The sequence below is a fragment of the Mauremys mutica genome, chromosome 7 (genome assembly GCF_020497125.1).
Source record: "Mauremys mutica isolate MM-2020 ecotype Southern chromosome 7, ASM2049712v1, whole genome shotgun sequence".
Taxonomy (NCBI): domain Eukaryota; kingdom Metazoa; phylum Chordata; order Testudines; family Geoemydidae; genus Mauremys; species Mauremys mutica.
The window spans coordinates 74311279-74329210 of NC_059078.1; the positions used below are offsets into that span (position 1 = coordinate 74311279).

General features: G+C 37.2%; 1 protein-coding gene across 2 annotated transcripts in view; it reads left to right on the forward strand.

Annotated features, from left to right (window-relative positions):
- NRG3 (neuregulin 3) overlaps positions 1–17932 on the forward strand; it is a 935382-nt gene that overhangs the window by 903717 nt on the left and 13733 nt on the right. For both annotated transcript variants that reach the window (XM_045022796.1, XM_045022797.1), the window contains exons 7-8: positions 3494–3621; positions 16967–17137. In XM_045022796.1, the coding sequence (XP_044878731.1) occupies positions 3494–3621; positions 16967–17137 (299 nt within the window). The remainder of the gene's footprint in view (positions 1–3493; positions 3622–16966; positions 17138–17932) is intronic.

Genomic DNA, 17932 nt, shown 5'->3' on the forward strand with positions numbered 1-17932 from the left:
ATACTTCAATTCTCAATCTAGCTCTAAGGTGGTATTTTATCCATGTTGCTTTTTTGTTGTCTGTGTCTACCTACCCTGCAAGGCTTTTTGTACTCAGAACGTTCTTGTTAGTCACTGACTACTTCTTTCATTTCCACTAAAGATGTCCTTTAACTCTCATAATTTTGAGTAGCCCTTTGTGAAGCAAACTGGCCAAACTTTTGCATTCACCTTGACCAGCAAAACTGAGAGTTGTCAACCTAATTAAAATTCCTTGTAGGAATTCCTGGCCTCTTTTAACACCTATGGATTTTAAAACTTCCTGCCACTACACCTTACTCAGTAGATCTCTTAATTCCCCATCACCTTATTTCCTGATGTCCAGTACTCTTGTTTTGCTGCATTTTGTGGTCACATTCTTCACCATGCTTGGTTCAAGTACTTGTGGTCACTGGTTCCAAACTTTCCTAATATTCTCATATTCCTCACTATCAGGGATAAAAATGCATATTAGACCATGCTGTGTTCTCAGATTTTAATAGTATATCTAGGAAAGGGGTGGAATATTACTTGTGAGAAGCTGAAAGGATGGGTAATTGCCTATAACAGTTTATTTTCTCCATGAAACTGTGAGTAATTGAAAATTTGCACAAAGGTTTATTTTTTAACTCTATCATTATTCATTAATTTATTTAGCCACATGTATCAAAGGACTTTTCAGTAATTGCTCAAACAAGAAGCACAAATAGTCAATCAAGAGACAATAAAAACCTAAAAATAAATAGCACAAATAAATCTTCAGCTGTGTTTTAAACTTAACGCAAAGAGCCTGCCTCAAATAACTCTACCAAACAGGGCGACTAGCTTGATTGTTCAGGTTTGCAGCCAGAAGAAGCTGTGGTTGTTCAGCACTTGTGAAAATCAGGTTATCAGTGTGTATAGGAATGGTATCTGGGAAATGGAGAGAGAAGGGACATGGAAAGTACGGTCAATCTTACGGAGGAATAAATACAGTAGTGAGTATAAATGTACATAAATATGTGACAAGGGACATGAATACCAACAAATTTCTACAGACAAGATGTCATTAAAATTCTCAAGACAAAAAACAAAAATGTAAACCTGATTCTTAGCTTCAAAGGCAACCAATGTAATTGCACAAAACTGTTTAGAGGCTTGTGAAAAGTGCTTACAAACTGGTATCTGACCCATCACAACTGGAGTCCTTGTGAGTTTTGCTCTTGACTTCAAGGAATATGGAATCAGGCCGCATGAGTCTTTTATTAGTTTCTGTGTGAATTAGCATCATAATTATGGGCCAGCTGTAAATTTAATAATGAAGAAATAAATCTGTCAGCTAAACAACACCAACAAAAAAAACCCACTACCCTGCAGAGAGTGCCTGTTAGGGAATTTGGTAAATGTTCTGGTATTTTATCCAACCTTCTAGGGCACTTTGAAAGGATCATGCCTCTCTTCATGTCTGGGGAGAACAGATGAATTGTACCGTCTTCTGTCCCAACCCGCAGCAACTTTTCACACCAGTCCAGAGGGCAGGACTGAGCTCTAACTGTTGTTTATGGTTCACTTAAGACTCATGATTTTACAAGCCATTTGGACCTTCAGTTTAATCTGATGTAAAATACAAGAAGGGACAGGAATAGCTTTCTCGAGTTATCAATTCATTCTTTTTGTAGATCAAATTGATTTATTCAGGTCAAAAATCAAAGGCAGTTTCCTTTCTGCATCTGGCAGAGAAACCATTAAAGTTTGAAACCTTTGGGAAAGCTGGCACCTTAAAAATCATACTTCTGTCTGAAAATGTTTTACCTACTATTGTTACCAGTGATCACTAAGCTCCCTACGACTGAAAGAGATCAGAACCTAATACATTTATTCTAGTTTACCAGTGTGTTTACTTTGTGCATTTGACAGCACTTTGCGTATATTCAATTTCATTGTCATGTTTCCCCCCTGCCTTAGTCATTTTATCCTGTTGTTTGTGTGGATGTTTCACATAGCAAGCAGGGAGAGGCAAAACGCAGGGGGAAAAATGTGTTTGGTTAGCCACAGAAAATGGCCAGGTGAATCAAGGGAGGATGTAATAACTAAAACTATTTTAAACTCATTTTTAAATTGACTAGATCTCAGGTTTCTGTCATCCCTTTCTGATTTTGTTGAAGATGGTAGGATGTATGATTAAACCTAAGAAAGGGAATATTTTAGTTTTTATATGCACTAAACGTTGGGCCTTTTCTGTTAGGCTACAGAATAACTATGACAAAGAGAAGCATTGTGACAGAAATTGTACCAGTTCTTCACCATGGACAGTTTATATTGAATCACTGTTACCCTTTATACTGTAATGGTTGTTTAATAATATCAGCTATGACTTTCTAGGGAGCGTAAGTGATTTAGGCATCCTTGAGTTAACTTGTATCATGTCCTATCTTGCACAATACTTTGTTTATTGCATAAAGAATGCAAGTATTGGTGATATATAGCAACCCAAAGTTGGAAAACATAGGGCCAACCAGGCTAACTTTAGGTAACTGTCAAGTAGCCTAAGAAAGCTGCCAACTGCACTACTTTTTAACATCTACATGAAAAGGCAGATCCATTTCTCATATCTCTGGGATATTACCCAATGAACACTATGGATGAGTAAACTGGTTTGATAAAATAAGAATCAGACTGCACAATCATCCATCCCTGACATCATACTGAAATGGAATTTATTTTGAGTTTTTAGACGTTCTGTTATTCATTTGTTAATACTTACACATCTCTGCACTTTCTGGTTCCACTTGGAGCCAAATCAGAGAAGTGCTCACTGTATTTTCACAACAAAAGACCAACATGTATGTAATTAGAAGAAAGTTTGTTCTTGTTTCATTTCCATTTCCAAATGTATAGACTCTAGCGGTTCCTATGAGGATTAGTACTCAAATAGAGAATACCATACCCATAGTACCACTGGAATGCCAATTACTTTCAGACTGTAAATGTAGACCCCTGATGGCCCTGAGTCTCAAATTGCAAATCAGGATGTAGACTTTCCCCAAAGGATGTTTGGATCCACCATTTCTTATTTATTTGAATCCAAGTGTTTTTTTTTTCTTTTGGGTTTGTTAGTTCCATCTGTTAAAGTAAGGGCCCTGCCAGGTCCTAAGGATCTTCTGAGCTATACCATCTTGCAGGGGTAGTTCTAAAATCAGGCATGTGACTAAAGGAATCAATATTATAGCATTCCTTAATACTAAGGGTAGAGGTACCTGTATAATACTGCAATAACACTAAATACTTTCAAATGGTAAATGTCAATATTTTAACTCTGAGTACTGTATTTGTGCTTTCCAATATGCATAGGTTATTTAATTCATTCTTTTTCTCCCAGTGACATTTTTATTTAAAAAACCTCCCATCCTCCTTCCTTTTCATCTCAGATATTGATAACATGCATGATGTATTCTGATTTTAATATATTAATTGTTTTTTATTCTCTGTACCACAGTATTCAAAGACAGACAGGCATCCTGGGCCTGTGATGGGAAAAGTTATGGAGTCTAGTTTTTCAGGCACTCAATCTTTCCCTGAAGCCTTGTCTCCTGACAGAGGAAGCCAGCCTATCAAGCAACATAGGTAAGCAAATGGCTCTCAGACCAGAAAATTGACAGGCAGAGATATCACTGGTTTAGTGATACATATACAAGATTATTGTTTCTTGTGATGGGGAGACACTCAAGACAGTATGTACTAACAGAGACCTTATCCAATCATTAAGCAGATGACCAAGCATTTCCTTAGATGTAGGCATAAAAAGGCATTAAAGATGCTCACAGACTATATCTACCTTTTGTAAAGAGCCTAGAGGAACTATTAAGAGACACTATCAAAGCTGTAGACAGAGACTAGTGAATTAAACAATTGTATTCTGAGAAACCATTGAAAAACAGATTTTTCCTCTCCTGCCCTATCTTAGTTCATGAAGTTAATGGCTCATGCTCCCCTAGGCAGGCTCTGTTGCAAACTTTCAACCTTTTCTGAATGTTTCTTTAAACAAATAGAATTCTAAATGAAAAATGATTGGTTTCGGTGTATATTCATGAGTAGCAGTGCTTTTGAAGACCTACTTTTTACAAGTTTGGATACATAATGCTTCCAAGGGTTGGGGTGTGTGGAGGGGTCAATTTTCAACATTGAAAGAGGTGCCCCTTTTAAAAAAAAAATCTGGTTTTTCATATGACAAGTGTGTATGATGGGCTGAGATATTCATATTCAAATTCATATCTGGTGGAAACAGCTTTATTTAGCATCATTGAACTTGTGGTGATAACCTCTTGCACAAAGAATATGGATGATTTGATAACAGGAACAACTAAAGATCTCAAAAACAATGGCAGAGAAAAATGAGGGCAGAATGATGTCCATATGCAAGTCTAGGGAGAAAAACTTAATGATAACAATATGGTCTATTCCTTAAGACTATTATACTTAATAAAGTCTTCCTTTGCCCTACTTTACTGTAACTCTTCTATTATTTGGTTGTATCCCAAAAGGACATTTCATTCTAGCCACCTAGATCAGCCACAATTTCTCCTTTTTTTATATTCTAATAGATTGGAAGGCTAAGAAAATCAATCAAAGTACACTGTTGAGTCAATAAGGGACAATTGGGGACCATTACATTTGCCTTAGTTATACCTTTTAACATGGCAATAAACACCAACTCTCATGTAAAATTCACTCACTAGAGCCCCAGTTTCACAAAGTGTTTATGCACATTCTCTAAGTGCTTTGCTGAATAGAGATGAACTACTGAATTGCTGCCTAGAACATTTTCCATTAAAAGATTTTAATCTCATTTTAGTTAAATGGAAAAGATATTTTATAACCGTTTAAAAGTAAAATATTTCAAATGAAATAAATGTCCATATTTATGATCTCTATGTATAAAATTATGTTATAAAGTTTCATCAGTAAATGTCTCTTGACTCTTATTTACATAATATATCATGAAATCATAAAAGACCCGAATATTTTTACCCATAAAAGACCCAAAGATTACCCTAATATTTAAATGTTGTTTAAAATAAAAATCTAATAAGAACTTCCAAACACATTCATTTTTCTTCCACAAGGAAGTCACTCTATAAGCCATATTTATTTAAACTCTTCTAGATTAGAAGAATTCCTATACATTTGACAATAAAGTATCCAATCCAATATTCTGCACTGCTAATGCTGCCTTCTTTGCTGAAAGAAAAACAGGATCAAGCGCCTCTTTTGCAGGGTGCCAGCAATAAGTTATATTAATATTACTTGCATCAAAGATGTGTTTGCACTGATTGATGAGCTTGCCTTGATTTATAAATAATTGCTTTCATAATTTTATAATTTGCAATTTAATATATCAAGCCTTTGTTGTATAAAACATGCAATAGACTTTAGAATGTCAGTGATTTATAAGCCCATCATTGATTTATGCATCATGCAACCGCTTCATAAGTTACTCTGTGTCACTGGTTTACAAGTCCTGCACCACTGATTGATTAGTCATCTGTCTTATGTTGTTTTTTTTTAGTTTGGGCCCTTTCTTTATAAGACTTATGTTACAGATTTCAAACTAGTTATAATTAACTTTTGTTTCTATATTTTACATGTGACCAATTTAGGAAAGTAATTTTAATTACTAATGATAAATTTTGCCCTAAATATTACTTGTGTCAAGTAGTTGAGGTCCCTGGGGCAAACTGAGCAGTGATATAGAACTCAAGTTAGCAGATCGCTTAAGCATATGATGAACTTTACATACCAGCTGCTGGTAGATGTAAGCTAAGCTTTTGCTCCAGGAGGTACAGTCCAAGGGGAGATGGAGCAAAGGTGGGTTTACTCCAACTTTGTGCTCTCGGGACTTCAGACTGCTCTGGTGTTGAAATGGCCCCTGCGTAAATTAGAGCAGCCTAATTTACAGCAGCCCCTCCAGGCCTGCCTATGGGCTTCTCCACATTTTTTAACAACTACTGTTGCTCAAGATCTAGTTTATATAGATGGAACAAATGACCACTTTGCTACTCATGAGTCCAGAGTCTGATCCCCTTACCCTTGTTGAGCAGCAGTTTGTTCTGCAATTAATCCTACTGATTTAAATTCATTGACTTAATTGGTATTAACTAAAGAGTATACTACTGTTAAATGCATATTAGGAAGTCAGAAATCCACTGTAAAGTAATTATATTTTCCTATGAAGATGGCAAAATAGTACCCTGTGTTCTGGCATTTTTATTTATTTATTTATATTAGAGCTGGAAAAAAAAATCTGGCAAAAGTAAGCTCTTTCTTTGTAGATTCAGTAAACATTTCATATATCTGACCAGCAGAAAGTAGGATGGCAATGTCACTTATCTGTTTCCTTAACCCTTAGGGGGTTGTGCATGTGTGTAGTGTATGGTTCATGAGCAAAAGCTTAGTTATCATATTCAAATAACATATGAGTCCCAGGGCTAGACAGCTGGACCCCATGGATATAGGTTGGGTGCTGTAAAGGAGCTGTAACATATGCAAGAGGATGAGAGAAATGTATGGCCAGCTCTGGAAATGTGGCCAGATTACAGTCCCTTTGCATCACTCAAATTAAGAATCTGGCTCATGATGTTAGACATAACAGTTCAACAAATAAATGCTAGGGGAAAACTTCATTACCCATGCTTGGATTAGACACAGTCCTGAAATTCTTTTTGTGCCCTGTTGCTACCTCTAGCACAGTGGCTCTCAACCTTTCCAGATTAGTGTACCCCTTTCAGGAGTCTGATTTGGCTTGTGTACCCCCAAGTTTCACCTCACTTGAAAACTACTTGCTTGAAAAATCAAGCATAAAAATACAAAAGTGTCACAGCCCACTATTACTGAACAATTGCTTACTTTCTCATTTTTACCATATATTTGTAAAATAAATCAATTGGAAAATAAATATTGTACTTACATTTCCGTGTATACTATATAGAGCAGTATAAACAAGTCATTGTCTGTATGCAATTTTAGTTTGTACTGACTTTGCTAGTGGTTTTTATGTAGCCTGTTGTAAAACTAGTAAATAACTAGATGAGTTGAGGTACTACCCCCTGAAATACTTCTGTGTAATCCCCGGGGTTACACATACTCCTGATTTAGAACCTCTGCTCTAGCAAAAACACAGGAGGAAAAAATGTTCTGATGCTTAAAATTTACCTCACTACAAATATTGTAAAGAAAGAAAAGAAAGGAAAAAACCCTGCTAAATACACATGAGCTTTTTGTTACAGTAATTTATCTGATTCTTCTATAGCATGGCTCCTTGATATACTAAATCTCATTATAATCACACTGTTCTTTTCATAATATTCACACTTTTGTTTAGGTCCTAAGGATGCTGTTAATATTCTCTTAGTGGCAAATATTTTAAAGACTGTTGTTATTATTGGCTGTTTGATTTCTGTGGCAAGCCCATTACAATATATACAAAACCCAATCTGAAATAGAACTAGTGAGACATACAAATGCAAAACCAAGAGTTTTAAATTGTCATGTTTACCAACAGACTGAAGTATGTTTTCTATGTGGATCAAAGGGAAAGCAGATCACAGCTCATATTACTGTATATTTATTTATCTGCTGTATGCCTGGGTGAAGATTTATCCAAGTCTCTTCTTTGAGGGAACCGTGTATAGCATAGACTAGTCTGCAGGCTGATTCACTCTGTATCATCATTCATAAACAGTCTGACAAAGGTCTTGTTGTACAATATTACATCGTTGCACAATATTTATTCTGACAGACTCTCATGTTAGGAGATATAGGAGATCCTGAATGATTAAAATACTGAAAACTGATCTAAAGTGCATCCCCTTGATCAGAATAAATGTTAGCAGCAGATTGCCTAAACATACTAAGGCTAAAAAATTGTCAGGCTCTTAAGATATATCAGGAGACAGTGTCTGGCAACTAACTGTCATTGGGGCATATGTTTGGTCTTGCTGTCAACAGGGCAAGAAACGTGCATTTCAGTCTTGGACAGCAAAGTATGTATGTTTTTGTCAGTACACAACATAGTATACTTCCTGTAGCAGTACTACTGAGCTATCAACTATGTAAAATAAATAAATATGCATAGCACAATCCAGCAAATTATGTAAAAATGTACAATTTTTACAACTTGTCTTCTGAAAATAGATAGCTCACGCTTACAATTGTGTGAGCTTTTCATTATTGCTACTTTAGTGCAGTGCTATTTAAATCTTTACCTTTTGTTCCTAATTAACATTCCTTATCCCTTTAGTGGTGTAGGAAATACTTTTTTTATATTGTAGAAACATCAGTTACTTGCAAACAGCAATTGTTTATATAGAGAATTTTCAGGGTTGTGTCATCTTGTCGTGCTTGCTCCTCTCTCTGTTTTTTGTTTTTTTCTCTTTCCCCACTTTCTTTTTTCTATTTTGTCATGGGGAAAGGGAAAAAAATGAAAACTGAAAAAACAAAAATATTTCTTTTTCAGGTTCAGGAATAAAAAACATGTTTTCAATAAAAGACCAATTTTCAGCGACCAAAAATTGTCTTCAGAAAGTTTTGACCAGCTCTAGTTTTAATGGTGGCCACTCTATTTGCATTTGAAAGTTGTTTTGTTCTGTTATTTTGTTCATAAATTTACTTTTATTTTTGCAAGTTCCCAAACAAGAGCAAACAAAGGCCTCTAAACTTAGCGGGGCTCCATTTCAGGCTTCTGTCTGTGCAGCTCTTCTTGCAGGTTTGGTACCAAAGAGTTTCACAAACCTCTTACAGGCAGTAACTCTGCTCTGTCCTGTAGTACTCTCCTCTTGAGCTGCTGCTGTGGGTCTTACCCATGGAAGGCCAAAGAAACCAAGCAGAGAAGGCAGCCCTCATACCAGACAGCATAAGTAACTGGTCTCGGACTACATCAGGAGTGTTAGAGCAGAAGATTCATCCTTCTCTTACCTACCTCATTCAGAGCTACTACTCAGGGCATGGGGACTAGAGAAAGGGGGCTAGATGGGAAAGAATAAAGGCTGGAAGTGGAAGGAAAAGTTGTTGGGGAAACTAGAGAAAATATGAGGTGGCGCAAAGGTGAGAGAAGACCAGTAATATCAAAGAAAAGTAACAAGAGCACTGGTAGACCCAGGAAATCAAAGTAGATCCCATGGGTCAGAGAGAGAAAATGGGGGGGATCAGGAGAAGAGAAATAGAGATATTGGAGGATAAGAGATGCAGGGGAGAAAAAAGTGAAATGGAGGCCAAGGAAAAGGATTGAGGGAAAGGGAAGCATGACAACGATACTGTTTAAAAGGGGAATGGGAAATGAGGCTGAAGAGACAGAAGAAAATGGCACAGAATATTAATAAGCTGAGTAAATAATAGTCCAAAATGGAAAATGAAGTGAAGGAGAGCAAAGTATTACTGAGAGATGGAAGGAGAGAAAGAGGGTAGTAAAGAAATGTGGAAAGTAAACAAGAACACTCTTCCCTTTGCGCACACACACATTTAAAAACAAAATGTTGTTTGTGCAGCTACATTTTGTTTGTGATGTGACAAAGAGAGTGAAGAGACTAGGATTCCTGGGATGTACGGGGACAAAAGGAGGGACAGTTATGATCGTATATAGGGGGAATCAGAAGAATTAGAGCCAGATTGTTTTTCAGTATGTCTGTACACTTAATATTTCCATCAGGAAAAAAAATGCAGAAGGAAACTTGTCTTGTTCTCTTAAACATCATCTGAATTCAATCCTGGAAGTGTATGAAGTATCCCTGTCTTACAGATTTTCTATCAGTTTATAAAGCACTTTAGGATCCGTTACACAGGTTGTGATTCTTTTCTGCACAGCTGTAATCAGGTGATCTGCTGAAAAAATCAGGATGTTGGAAATTCTAATGCCTTCCTATGGATCTCTGCAGTCAGATTAATTTTGCTGCTTCTGAGCCAGTATACCAGAGAAATAGTTGGCAGTTTATGCCTGAATCACATTTGAGATGCTTAACTGCCTATTGCAATAAAGTACCCTTTGATTTTTATCTCAAGTTTTATCACTTAAATTGTGTCCCTCCTGTTAATGCTTTCCATGTTTCAGTAAACAAAGGTACTTCTGAATGTTCTTATCCATAATGAGATGTATAATCAGTTTTGTTTGGTAACAAACTGCAAAAAAAAAAAAAAGAGCAAGATGGTTCCTAGAATTATTGTAAATTCAATGCAGTGAATTTTCCACATTATGCACAAGTTTAACTCTGCTGGGAGCTGTGCATGTGTAGTGAGAAGGCAATAAGCCACCTGCTGAGTATGGTTTGGTTCTATTCAGTTGTTTAACCTGGAGAAAATTTCTACACAAAACAACTTGCAAAAATGCTTTGGTAATTCATCATTAAGGTTAGAGATGGTTGAACTATTTCTTCTTATTAAGACTTTCATTGATCAGGCTGTATCTCTTTCTGACTTGTGAATTGTTCACAGCCCAGGCATTATTTATATGGATTTGTTTATTAATCATAATTGATTAATAGTTTTTGTTTACTGACATACTAGGTGAATCTTGGAATACTTTATATTTTGCAATCGGTCTTTTTATTTTTCACCTAAGTCCCCTATGCATGTTTTCCCCCCTCTGATTGGATGATATAACCTTTATGAATAGGATCAGTGCCTGAAGAAATCTGACTGTCTTAGGGAGAAGAGCACTTTATAGGAGAAAGACAGCAGGAGATAGAGTCTTAGAAAAGTTTCCTAACTTATTTTGGACCAGATGGAATATTCTATCTAGATACATACATTCAGCCCAGCTATTAAAATAGTTTTATTCCCTCCTGTTTGAGGGGAAGACAAAAGGCATAGGTCTGATTTATTATTGGCTCTCTAGCAGATTTTACATATAAATTTATCTTTCCAAATTCTCACAAATCATTGTATGCATACATAGAGTGGCCAGGTGAGTAATTTCTGTGCAAATGTGTTTGTGCACATGCACTTTTTTTTGTATATTCATAGTTGACTGTGTTCACACAATAAAAGCTTCTCATGCCTATGTTAGGAGACTTACCACTAGCACTATTGACGAAAAAGAGTTTTGACCTATAATTCAGTACAGTTTAAGCTTTATGAGTGTGCAAAATGTATTACAGGGGTAGGCAACCTATGGCACGTATGCCGAAGGCGGCACGCAAGCTGATTTTCAGTGGCACTCACACTGCCCGGGTCCTGGCCACCGGTGCGGGGGGCTCTGCATTTTAATTTAATTTTAAATGAAGCTTCTTAAACATTTTTAAAACCTTATTTACTTTACATAGAACCATAGTTTAGTTATATATTATAGACTTATAGAAAGAGACCTTCTAAAAACGTTAAAATGTATTACTGGCATGTGGAACCTTAAATTAGAGTGAATAAATGAAGACTCGGCACACCACTTCTGAAAGATTGCCGACCCCTGATGTATTATATTGGTGGAGGTGTTTTAGGACTGTTAGCAAGTTGTCACTGAACTGTTGTCAGTACCTAAAGAAATCAAGTGATGTACACATAAGTCTGAAACTTCTAGCCTGACCTACAGCAACAATGGGGCAGCTAATGTAAATAATTTTCTGCAAATATTTGATGGAATTTGTTAATACATTTGCTTTTCCAGTATTCACATTCATTTTTTGTGTACATCCCATAAAGACTTGATCAATCAACTTTTACTGGCAAAAATGTTCTAGGAAAGAAAATTCCGCATGCACATTTGAAAACTTTCCTAGAAACAAAATGTTAATTTTTCATATGCAGGTCTTCGTGTGGAAAATCCTGCATTCTCACCCAATCAGAGAAGAGAAAAAATACTATGTGACTTATGAGATCACTCACTACTAAATGATACAGCCCCCACTTCAAATATCTGAGATCAGTTTGGAGATTAAAATATTCCACACAGAGTTAAAAAAAATGTAGACAAAGTAATATGCTTGTGGATATTTCACAAGCAGTAAAAGTAAAAGAGTTAATTTTCCACTATGTATTATTCAGTCAACTGCCCCTTTTTAGACTCTCCTCGGAATCCAAGCACAGATTGTTGATTATTTTGTGGTGTTGTAAGGTGAATACATCTTCACAAAGGAGACGGCTGAGATCATAAAACTCATTTCTCAGAGAATATGTTTCAAGAGCTAAACTCCAGTCTTTAGAATCAAAAGTATAGTACTTCAACCTGCACAACACTCTTTTTAAAAAAAATGTTTCTCTAGAGTTCTAAACAGCTAAGGAAAAATAAATTTAAAGAGGTCATTGAAAACCCCTCATTATCGCTATAGGTTATTGATCTTTCCAATTAAAAAGTTTAAAGTGTAGCAGAATCTGGGATGGAGAACAATATAAAATGTTTGCGAAGAATGGGGACAGAGTACTTGAAGAGAAAACAGGACAGATGACTTTAGGAGGCAACATCTGTTTTATTTCAGGGAGAAAAAGTTGATTTTGATGGTAAAGCATATGGCCCAGGGAGTCTGTCCAAGATACTTAGTCCAGGTGGGAACTGCTTAGGAAGGAAGTGTGGCCCTAGAAACAAATAAAAGATCACATTTCATACAAAATGAAGCCCTCTTTTAATGCAAGTACTGTGAAAGGAAGAACAAGCACATCAACAGTTGACTGGATTGCAACAGAGAATGGGTTTATGCATGTAATCAAAGGTAACCCTTCTTACAAATATATGCACACACAAAAACTACATTAAAGTATAAGAATAGCCATACTGGACCAGACCAATGATCCATCTAGCCCAGTATTCCGTCTTCCAACCATGGCCAATGCCAGATACTTGAGAGGGAATGAACTGCCCTGTTATCCAGTCCCAGCTTCTGATTGTCAGAGGATTAGGGACACTGGAACATAGGGTTGCGTTTCTGACCATCTTTGCTAATAGCCATTGATGGACCTGTTCTTTATGAATGTATGTAATTCTTTTTCAAAACCAGTTATAATTTTGGCTTTCACAATATTCCCTGACAATGAGGTTCCACAGGTTGACTGTGCATTGTGTGAAGTAGTACTTCCTTCTGATTGTTTTAAACCTGTTGCCTATTAATTTCATTGGGTGTCCCCTGGTTCTTGCTGTGATGCCTCCCCCGCTTAGGGTGCAACCTGGAACTGGGGTACCACTGAGCCCTCTGTCTCAGAAGCCTGGGCTCCGTTACACTGTTTTGCCTTGACAAGCTGCAGATCTCTCCCAGTCCTGCACTCACACAAACCTTTACACAGGCAGGGACATACCCAGCTGCAGCCACATGAAGGCTCCTCCACAGCCTAGGACCCCAAAGCTGTGCTGTCTTGCTGTGGTCAAAAGCCTGACCAATATAAGTTTATTACTAAGTCTGCCCCTCCCTCTAAGTGGAAAGGACAATGCACCAGTTTTTGTTCCTGAGCAATTCTGTTCCCCAAGCAATTCTATCAAAACACTGTTTTAGGTTAAAAAAAGAAAAGAAAAGAAAAAGTATTAACTACAGAAAGATAGCTTGTAAGTGATTATAAGTAGTGAGCCTGCAGATCAAAGCAGATTACCTAAGAAATAAACAAAAATAATCTAAGCTTTATAAACTAGATAGAATTTGAATCAAGCAGTGCCTCAACCTGTTAGCTAGTATAAGCAGGTTATTGCTTTTGCATATACAGGCAGGAATTCTTCTGTCTCACCTGGTACCCTCCTTCCCCCAGTTCAGTCTTTGTTCCTCAGGTGTTGTGTTGTAAGGGGAGAAAGGCCAATTGATGATATCACTTCCCCTTTTATATCTTCTTCCAGTTTGCTGGAAAAATCTTTTGCTCTGACATGAGCCAAACAGTCTCCATTGGGTACGTGCTATCTCTGAGAGGTTTCCATTGTACACAGTTCCTGGGGTAATCCTTGTGAGTGTTTTGTATTCTCCTCAATGAGCCATCATCGTTTGGTCTTTTTATTATTGCACCTGAAAGGCTGCTTGTGGGTGTTCCCAACCTCACAACATGTTTCAGTGGCACATACATAGCAAAATTTCATAACTTCCTGTACAATGATAGCACCTACAAATTAACAGATTAAGACTTTTTAAATGATATCTCACAAGGCATACTTTGTATAAAATGCATCATAATTACATTATAACCATATCACTATAGTGACTATGGGGTGCAGAGTGTCACATTTGTGTTATGGGAAGGGAATGAATCACACTTTCTCCACATCATATCCACTTTCATATGCACTTTCTTCATCTCTATCCTATCCCCCTTTAGCCTCTTTTCCAAGATGACCAGTCCCAGGGTATGGCTACACTTACAAATCTGCAGCGCTGGTAGTTGCAGCGCTGGTCGTCCAGCTGTGCAGGGCCAGCGCTGGTGTGTGGCCACACTCACAGCTACCAGCGCTGCAGTGTGGCCACATTTGCAGCGCTGTTGGGAGTGATGAATTATGGGCAGCTATCCCAGCATTCAAGTGGCAGCAACGTGCTTTTCAAAAGAGGGGGGTGTGGGGCAGTGTGACAGGGACCGGGGGGGAAAGAGAAAGTGGATTTTTGGAACTGACACTGTGCAAAATCAGAAAATTTTCCCACCCCCTTACTGTTAACTGCAAACAGCCTGCATCCAACATACTCTCTTTCCCCCCTTTGCCCCCTCCCCCCGTTTCTCTCAAGCAAAGCAAACACTCAACCCCTGTGAATGACTCCTTTTCTCGCTGCTGGTCAAGCAAAATGCAAACACTCACGCAGGGAGTAGGATCTCATTTGATTGTTCACAGATTGATCACAGCAAACAGGAGCTAATAAGCAGCTCCGGTAGAGCAGCTCCGGAGGTTCACAACAAAACAAAGAGAGGCTGCATAACAAAACAAAGGGAGTAATTTAGTTAAAAGCATTCTGGGATACACCCTTATACCCTGGAGGCCAATAACAGCGCTGGTGTGTGGCCACACTTGATGACCAGCGCCACAGCACCAGCGCTGCAATCCTTATTCCCCATGCTGAGTGAGTTGTACGGCCAGCACTGCAGCCAGGGAGTTGTAGCGCTGGAAGTGCCCTGCAGGTGTGGCCACTTACTAATTGCAGTGCTGGAAAGCCTCCACCAGCGCTGCAACTCGCAAGTGTAGCCATACCCCCAGTCTTTTTAATCTCTCCTCCTATGGAAGCAGTTCCATATGCCTAATCATTTTTGTTGCCCTCCTCTGTACCTTTCCCAATTCTAATATACTTTTTTTGAGATGGGGTGACTGCATGCAGTATTTAAGGTGTGGGTATACCATGGATTTATATAGTGGTATTATGCTATTTTCTGACTTATTTTTTTCCCTTTTCCTAATGCTTCCCAATATTCTATTAGATTTTTTGACTGTTATTGCGTGTTGAGCAGCTGTTTTCAGGGAACTATCTACAGTGACTTCAAAATCTCTTTCTTGAGTCATGACAACTGGTTTAGACTCCATCATTGTGCATGTATAGTAGGTATTATGTTTTTCAATGTGCATTGCTTTGCATTTATCAACATTGAATTTCATCTATTGCCCAGTCACCAAGTTTTGTGAGATTCCTTTGTAACTTTTTGCAGACATCTTTGGACTGCCTAATTATACTTTTACACTTGACTTGCCAGAGTTTATGCTCCTTTCTATTTTTTCAGGAGAATTTTCCATTCTTAAAGGATGCTTTTTTATCTCTAACTGCCTCTTTTACTCATCTGTTTAGCCATGGTGGCATTTTTGGTCTTCTTGCTGCTGTTGCTTTTTCTTTCTTGTAAATATTTAGTTATGATTTTTTTTTAAAAATCATGCAGCTTTCAGATACTTCACTCTTGTTTATTTTAATTACCTTTCTCATGTTTGTATAGTTCGCCTTTTTGAAGTTAAATGCTACTGTGGTGGGTTTCTTTGGTATTTCACCCCCTACAAGGACTAGCTGCTCCAAGAAGCATTTGTTAATGCTAGCAATTTTATCTCTGTGTCCCATCCTGAGGTGACACATACCAAGTCAATATGGAGATAGTTGGAATCCCCCATTATTATTGTAGCCTCTCTCATCTCCTTGAGCCTTTCACAATCACCATCCTGGTCAGGTGGTTGGTAGTACATTTCTATTGCTGTACTCTTATTATTCAAGCATGGAATTTCTATCAATAGAGAGTCTATGGTACTGTTTGATTCATTTAAGATTTTTACTATATTTGACTCTATGCTTTATCATTAAGATTATGTCACAGACTAAGATTATGTCACAGACTAATAGATAATAAAGGAAATGCACAGATGACATACTGCAAAAGAAGAATAGCTGTAAAACAAGTCAGTGATGTTATGCACCTCTGTAACCAGTTAATGATAGAAATAGGTTATGATTCTGGCTTAATCATCTGTTTCCATTAGCAGCAACTGAATTCAACTCTAACGTAAAATAACTTTATGTGGATTCCAGATCCCTTATGATTCCTGCAGTAAATGGAAATAATTCCTAGCTCCCTTCAAATATAAATATAATTTTCAAAAGGCGGCACTTTTCTGAAATATGTAAAACATTTTTAAATTACTCAAATTTTGTCCACCTTACCACAATAAAAAAAAAGGTACAACTTATTATTAATAAAAATGTACAGTGCTGGTTGATAAAGCAGTGTTAGTAGATATGCCTAAAACATAAGGTCCAGATCAACAGCTAAGTACCAAGATGATGACGATGATGGAATAGAAGAACATTTGACCAAATACAAGAGAATTTCCAATGTACCTGTCATTTATTTCTATTCTTCCAGCAGAGAATGAAATTTAAATATGGAATAAAAAGCCAAGTAAGAATTACAGCATTATATTTCCATGGAGAACAACTGCTGACATCACAAACTACCGCAGCAAATGTATAATACTGCAGTCCATGTATTATTAATTATGTAATCTTCACTCTGTAAATGTGTATGTTGGGGGCTCTGGTAGTTTTTACTGTACTCTTGTTCTTGTCCCCAGAAGTCTCTCTTCGTGCTGCAGTCCAGGACAAAGAAATGGAATGCTACACAAGAATGCCTTTCGGAAGACTCCACCCTTATCTCGGGGTAGGTTCAATGGAATTACAGGACCAGCATATCAACAGCTAGAAGAGTCAAGGATCACAGATCAGGACACAATACCTTGTCAAGGGTATGTAATAAAAACAACTGAAGCAAACAAGTGCATTACCAGCAGCAAAATAAAATAAATAAAAATCCCTTACCTAAAAAATCTGCTTTGCTATTACAGTACTTGCTAGTTTTGAGACAATTATGCTTCCAATGTATAATGTTAAAGAGCAAAAATATATTTTTAGTGTATTGGCCTTTGAAGATATTATATTTTTATTTGGATGGCTGCTTTATTTTACTCCCTTCGAAGTCTGAAGATGAAATGATCAGCACAGACTGTAAGTGATTGCCTGCTTGTCATCTTTTACAGATATTGTTTTCCTCATTTACTCATATCATGATCTGTAATTCTAGTGAGTTGTACACAGCATTGTCTTCACCACCAGTACTGGACAAATATAGGAAAACAAATAGTGCAAAGCTCATATTTTATTTACAATTACAAAATATGGTTCCTTAAATACATTCGGGGTAGATGTAAGATGACCTCGTCAGTTGCCTTTGCCCTTTAAAATGCAAAAAAAAAGTTGGAGTTATTTTTCTTTTTTAAACTCATCTTCAGTAAAAGATACCGCAATTGAATGCAAGTGCCATTTACTCTTAAGGCTTGACTTTCAGAAGTGCAGCTTCCTTTGAAGTCAGTTGGCGTTGCAGCTGCTGAGCGCCTCTGGAAGCCAATCCCATAATATTTAAATATTCTAGAGTTTTCCAAAAGAACCTCCAGATCTTATACAAATATAATTCTTGTTGAATGAGGAGGAAATGTCTGCGATGTAATCGGTCTGGCACTTATTTCACATAAACTATTAGAAAT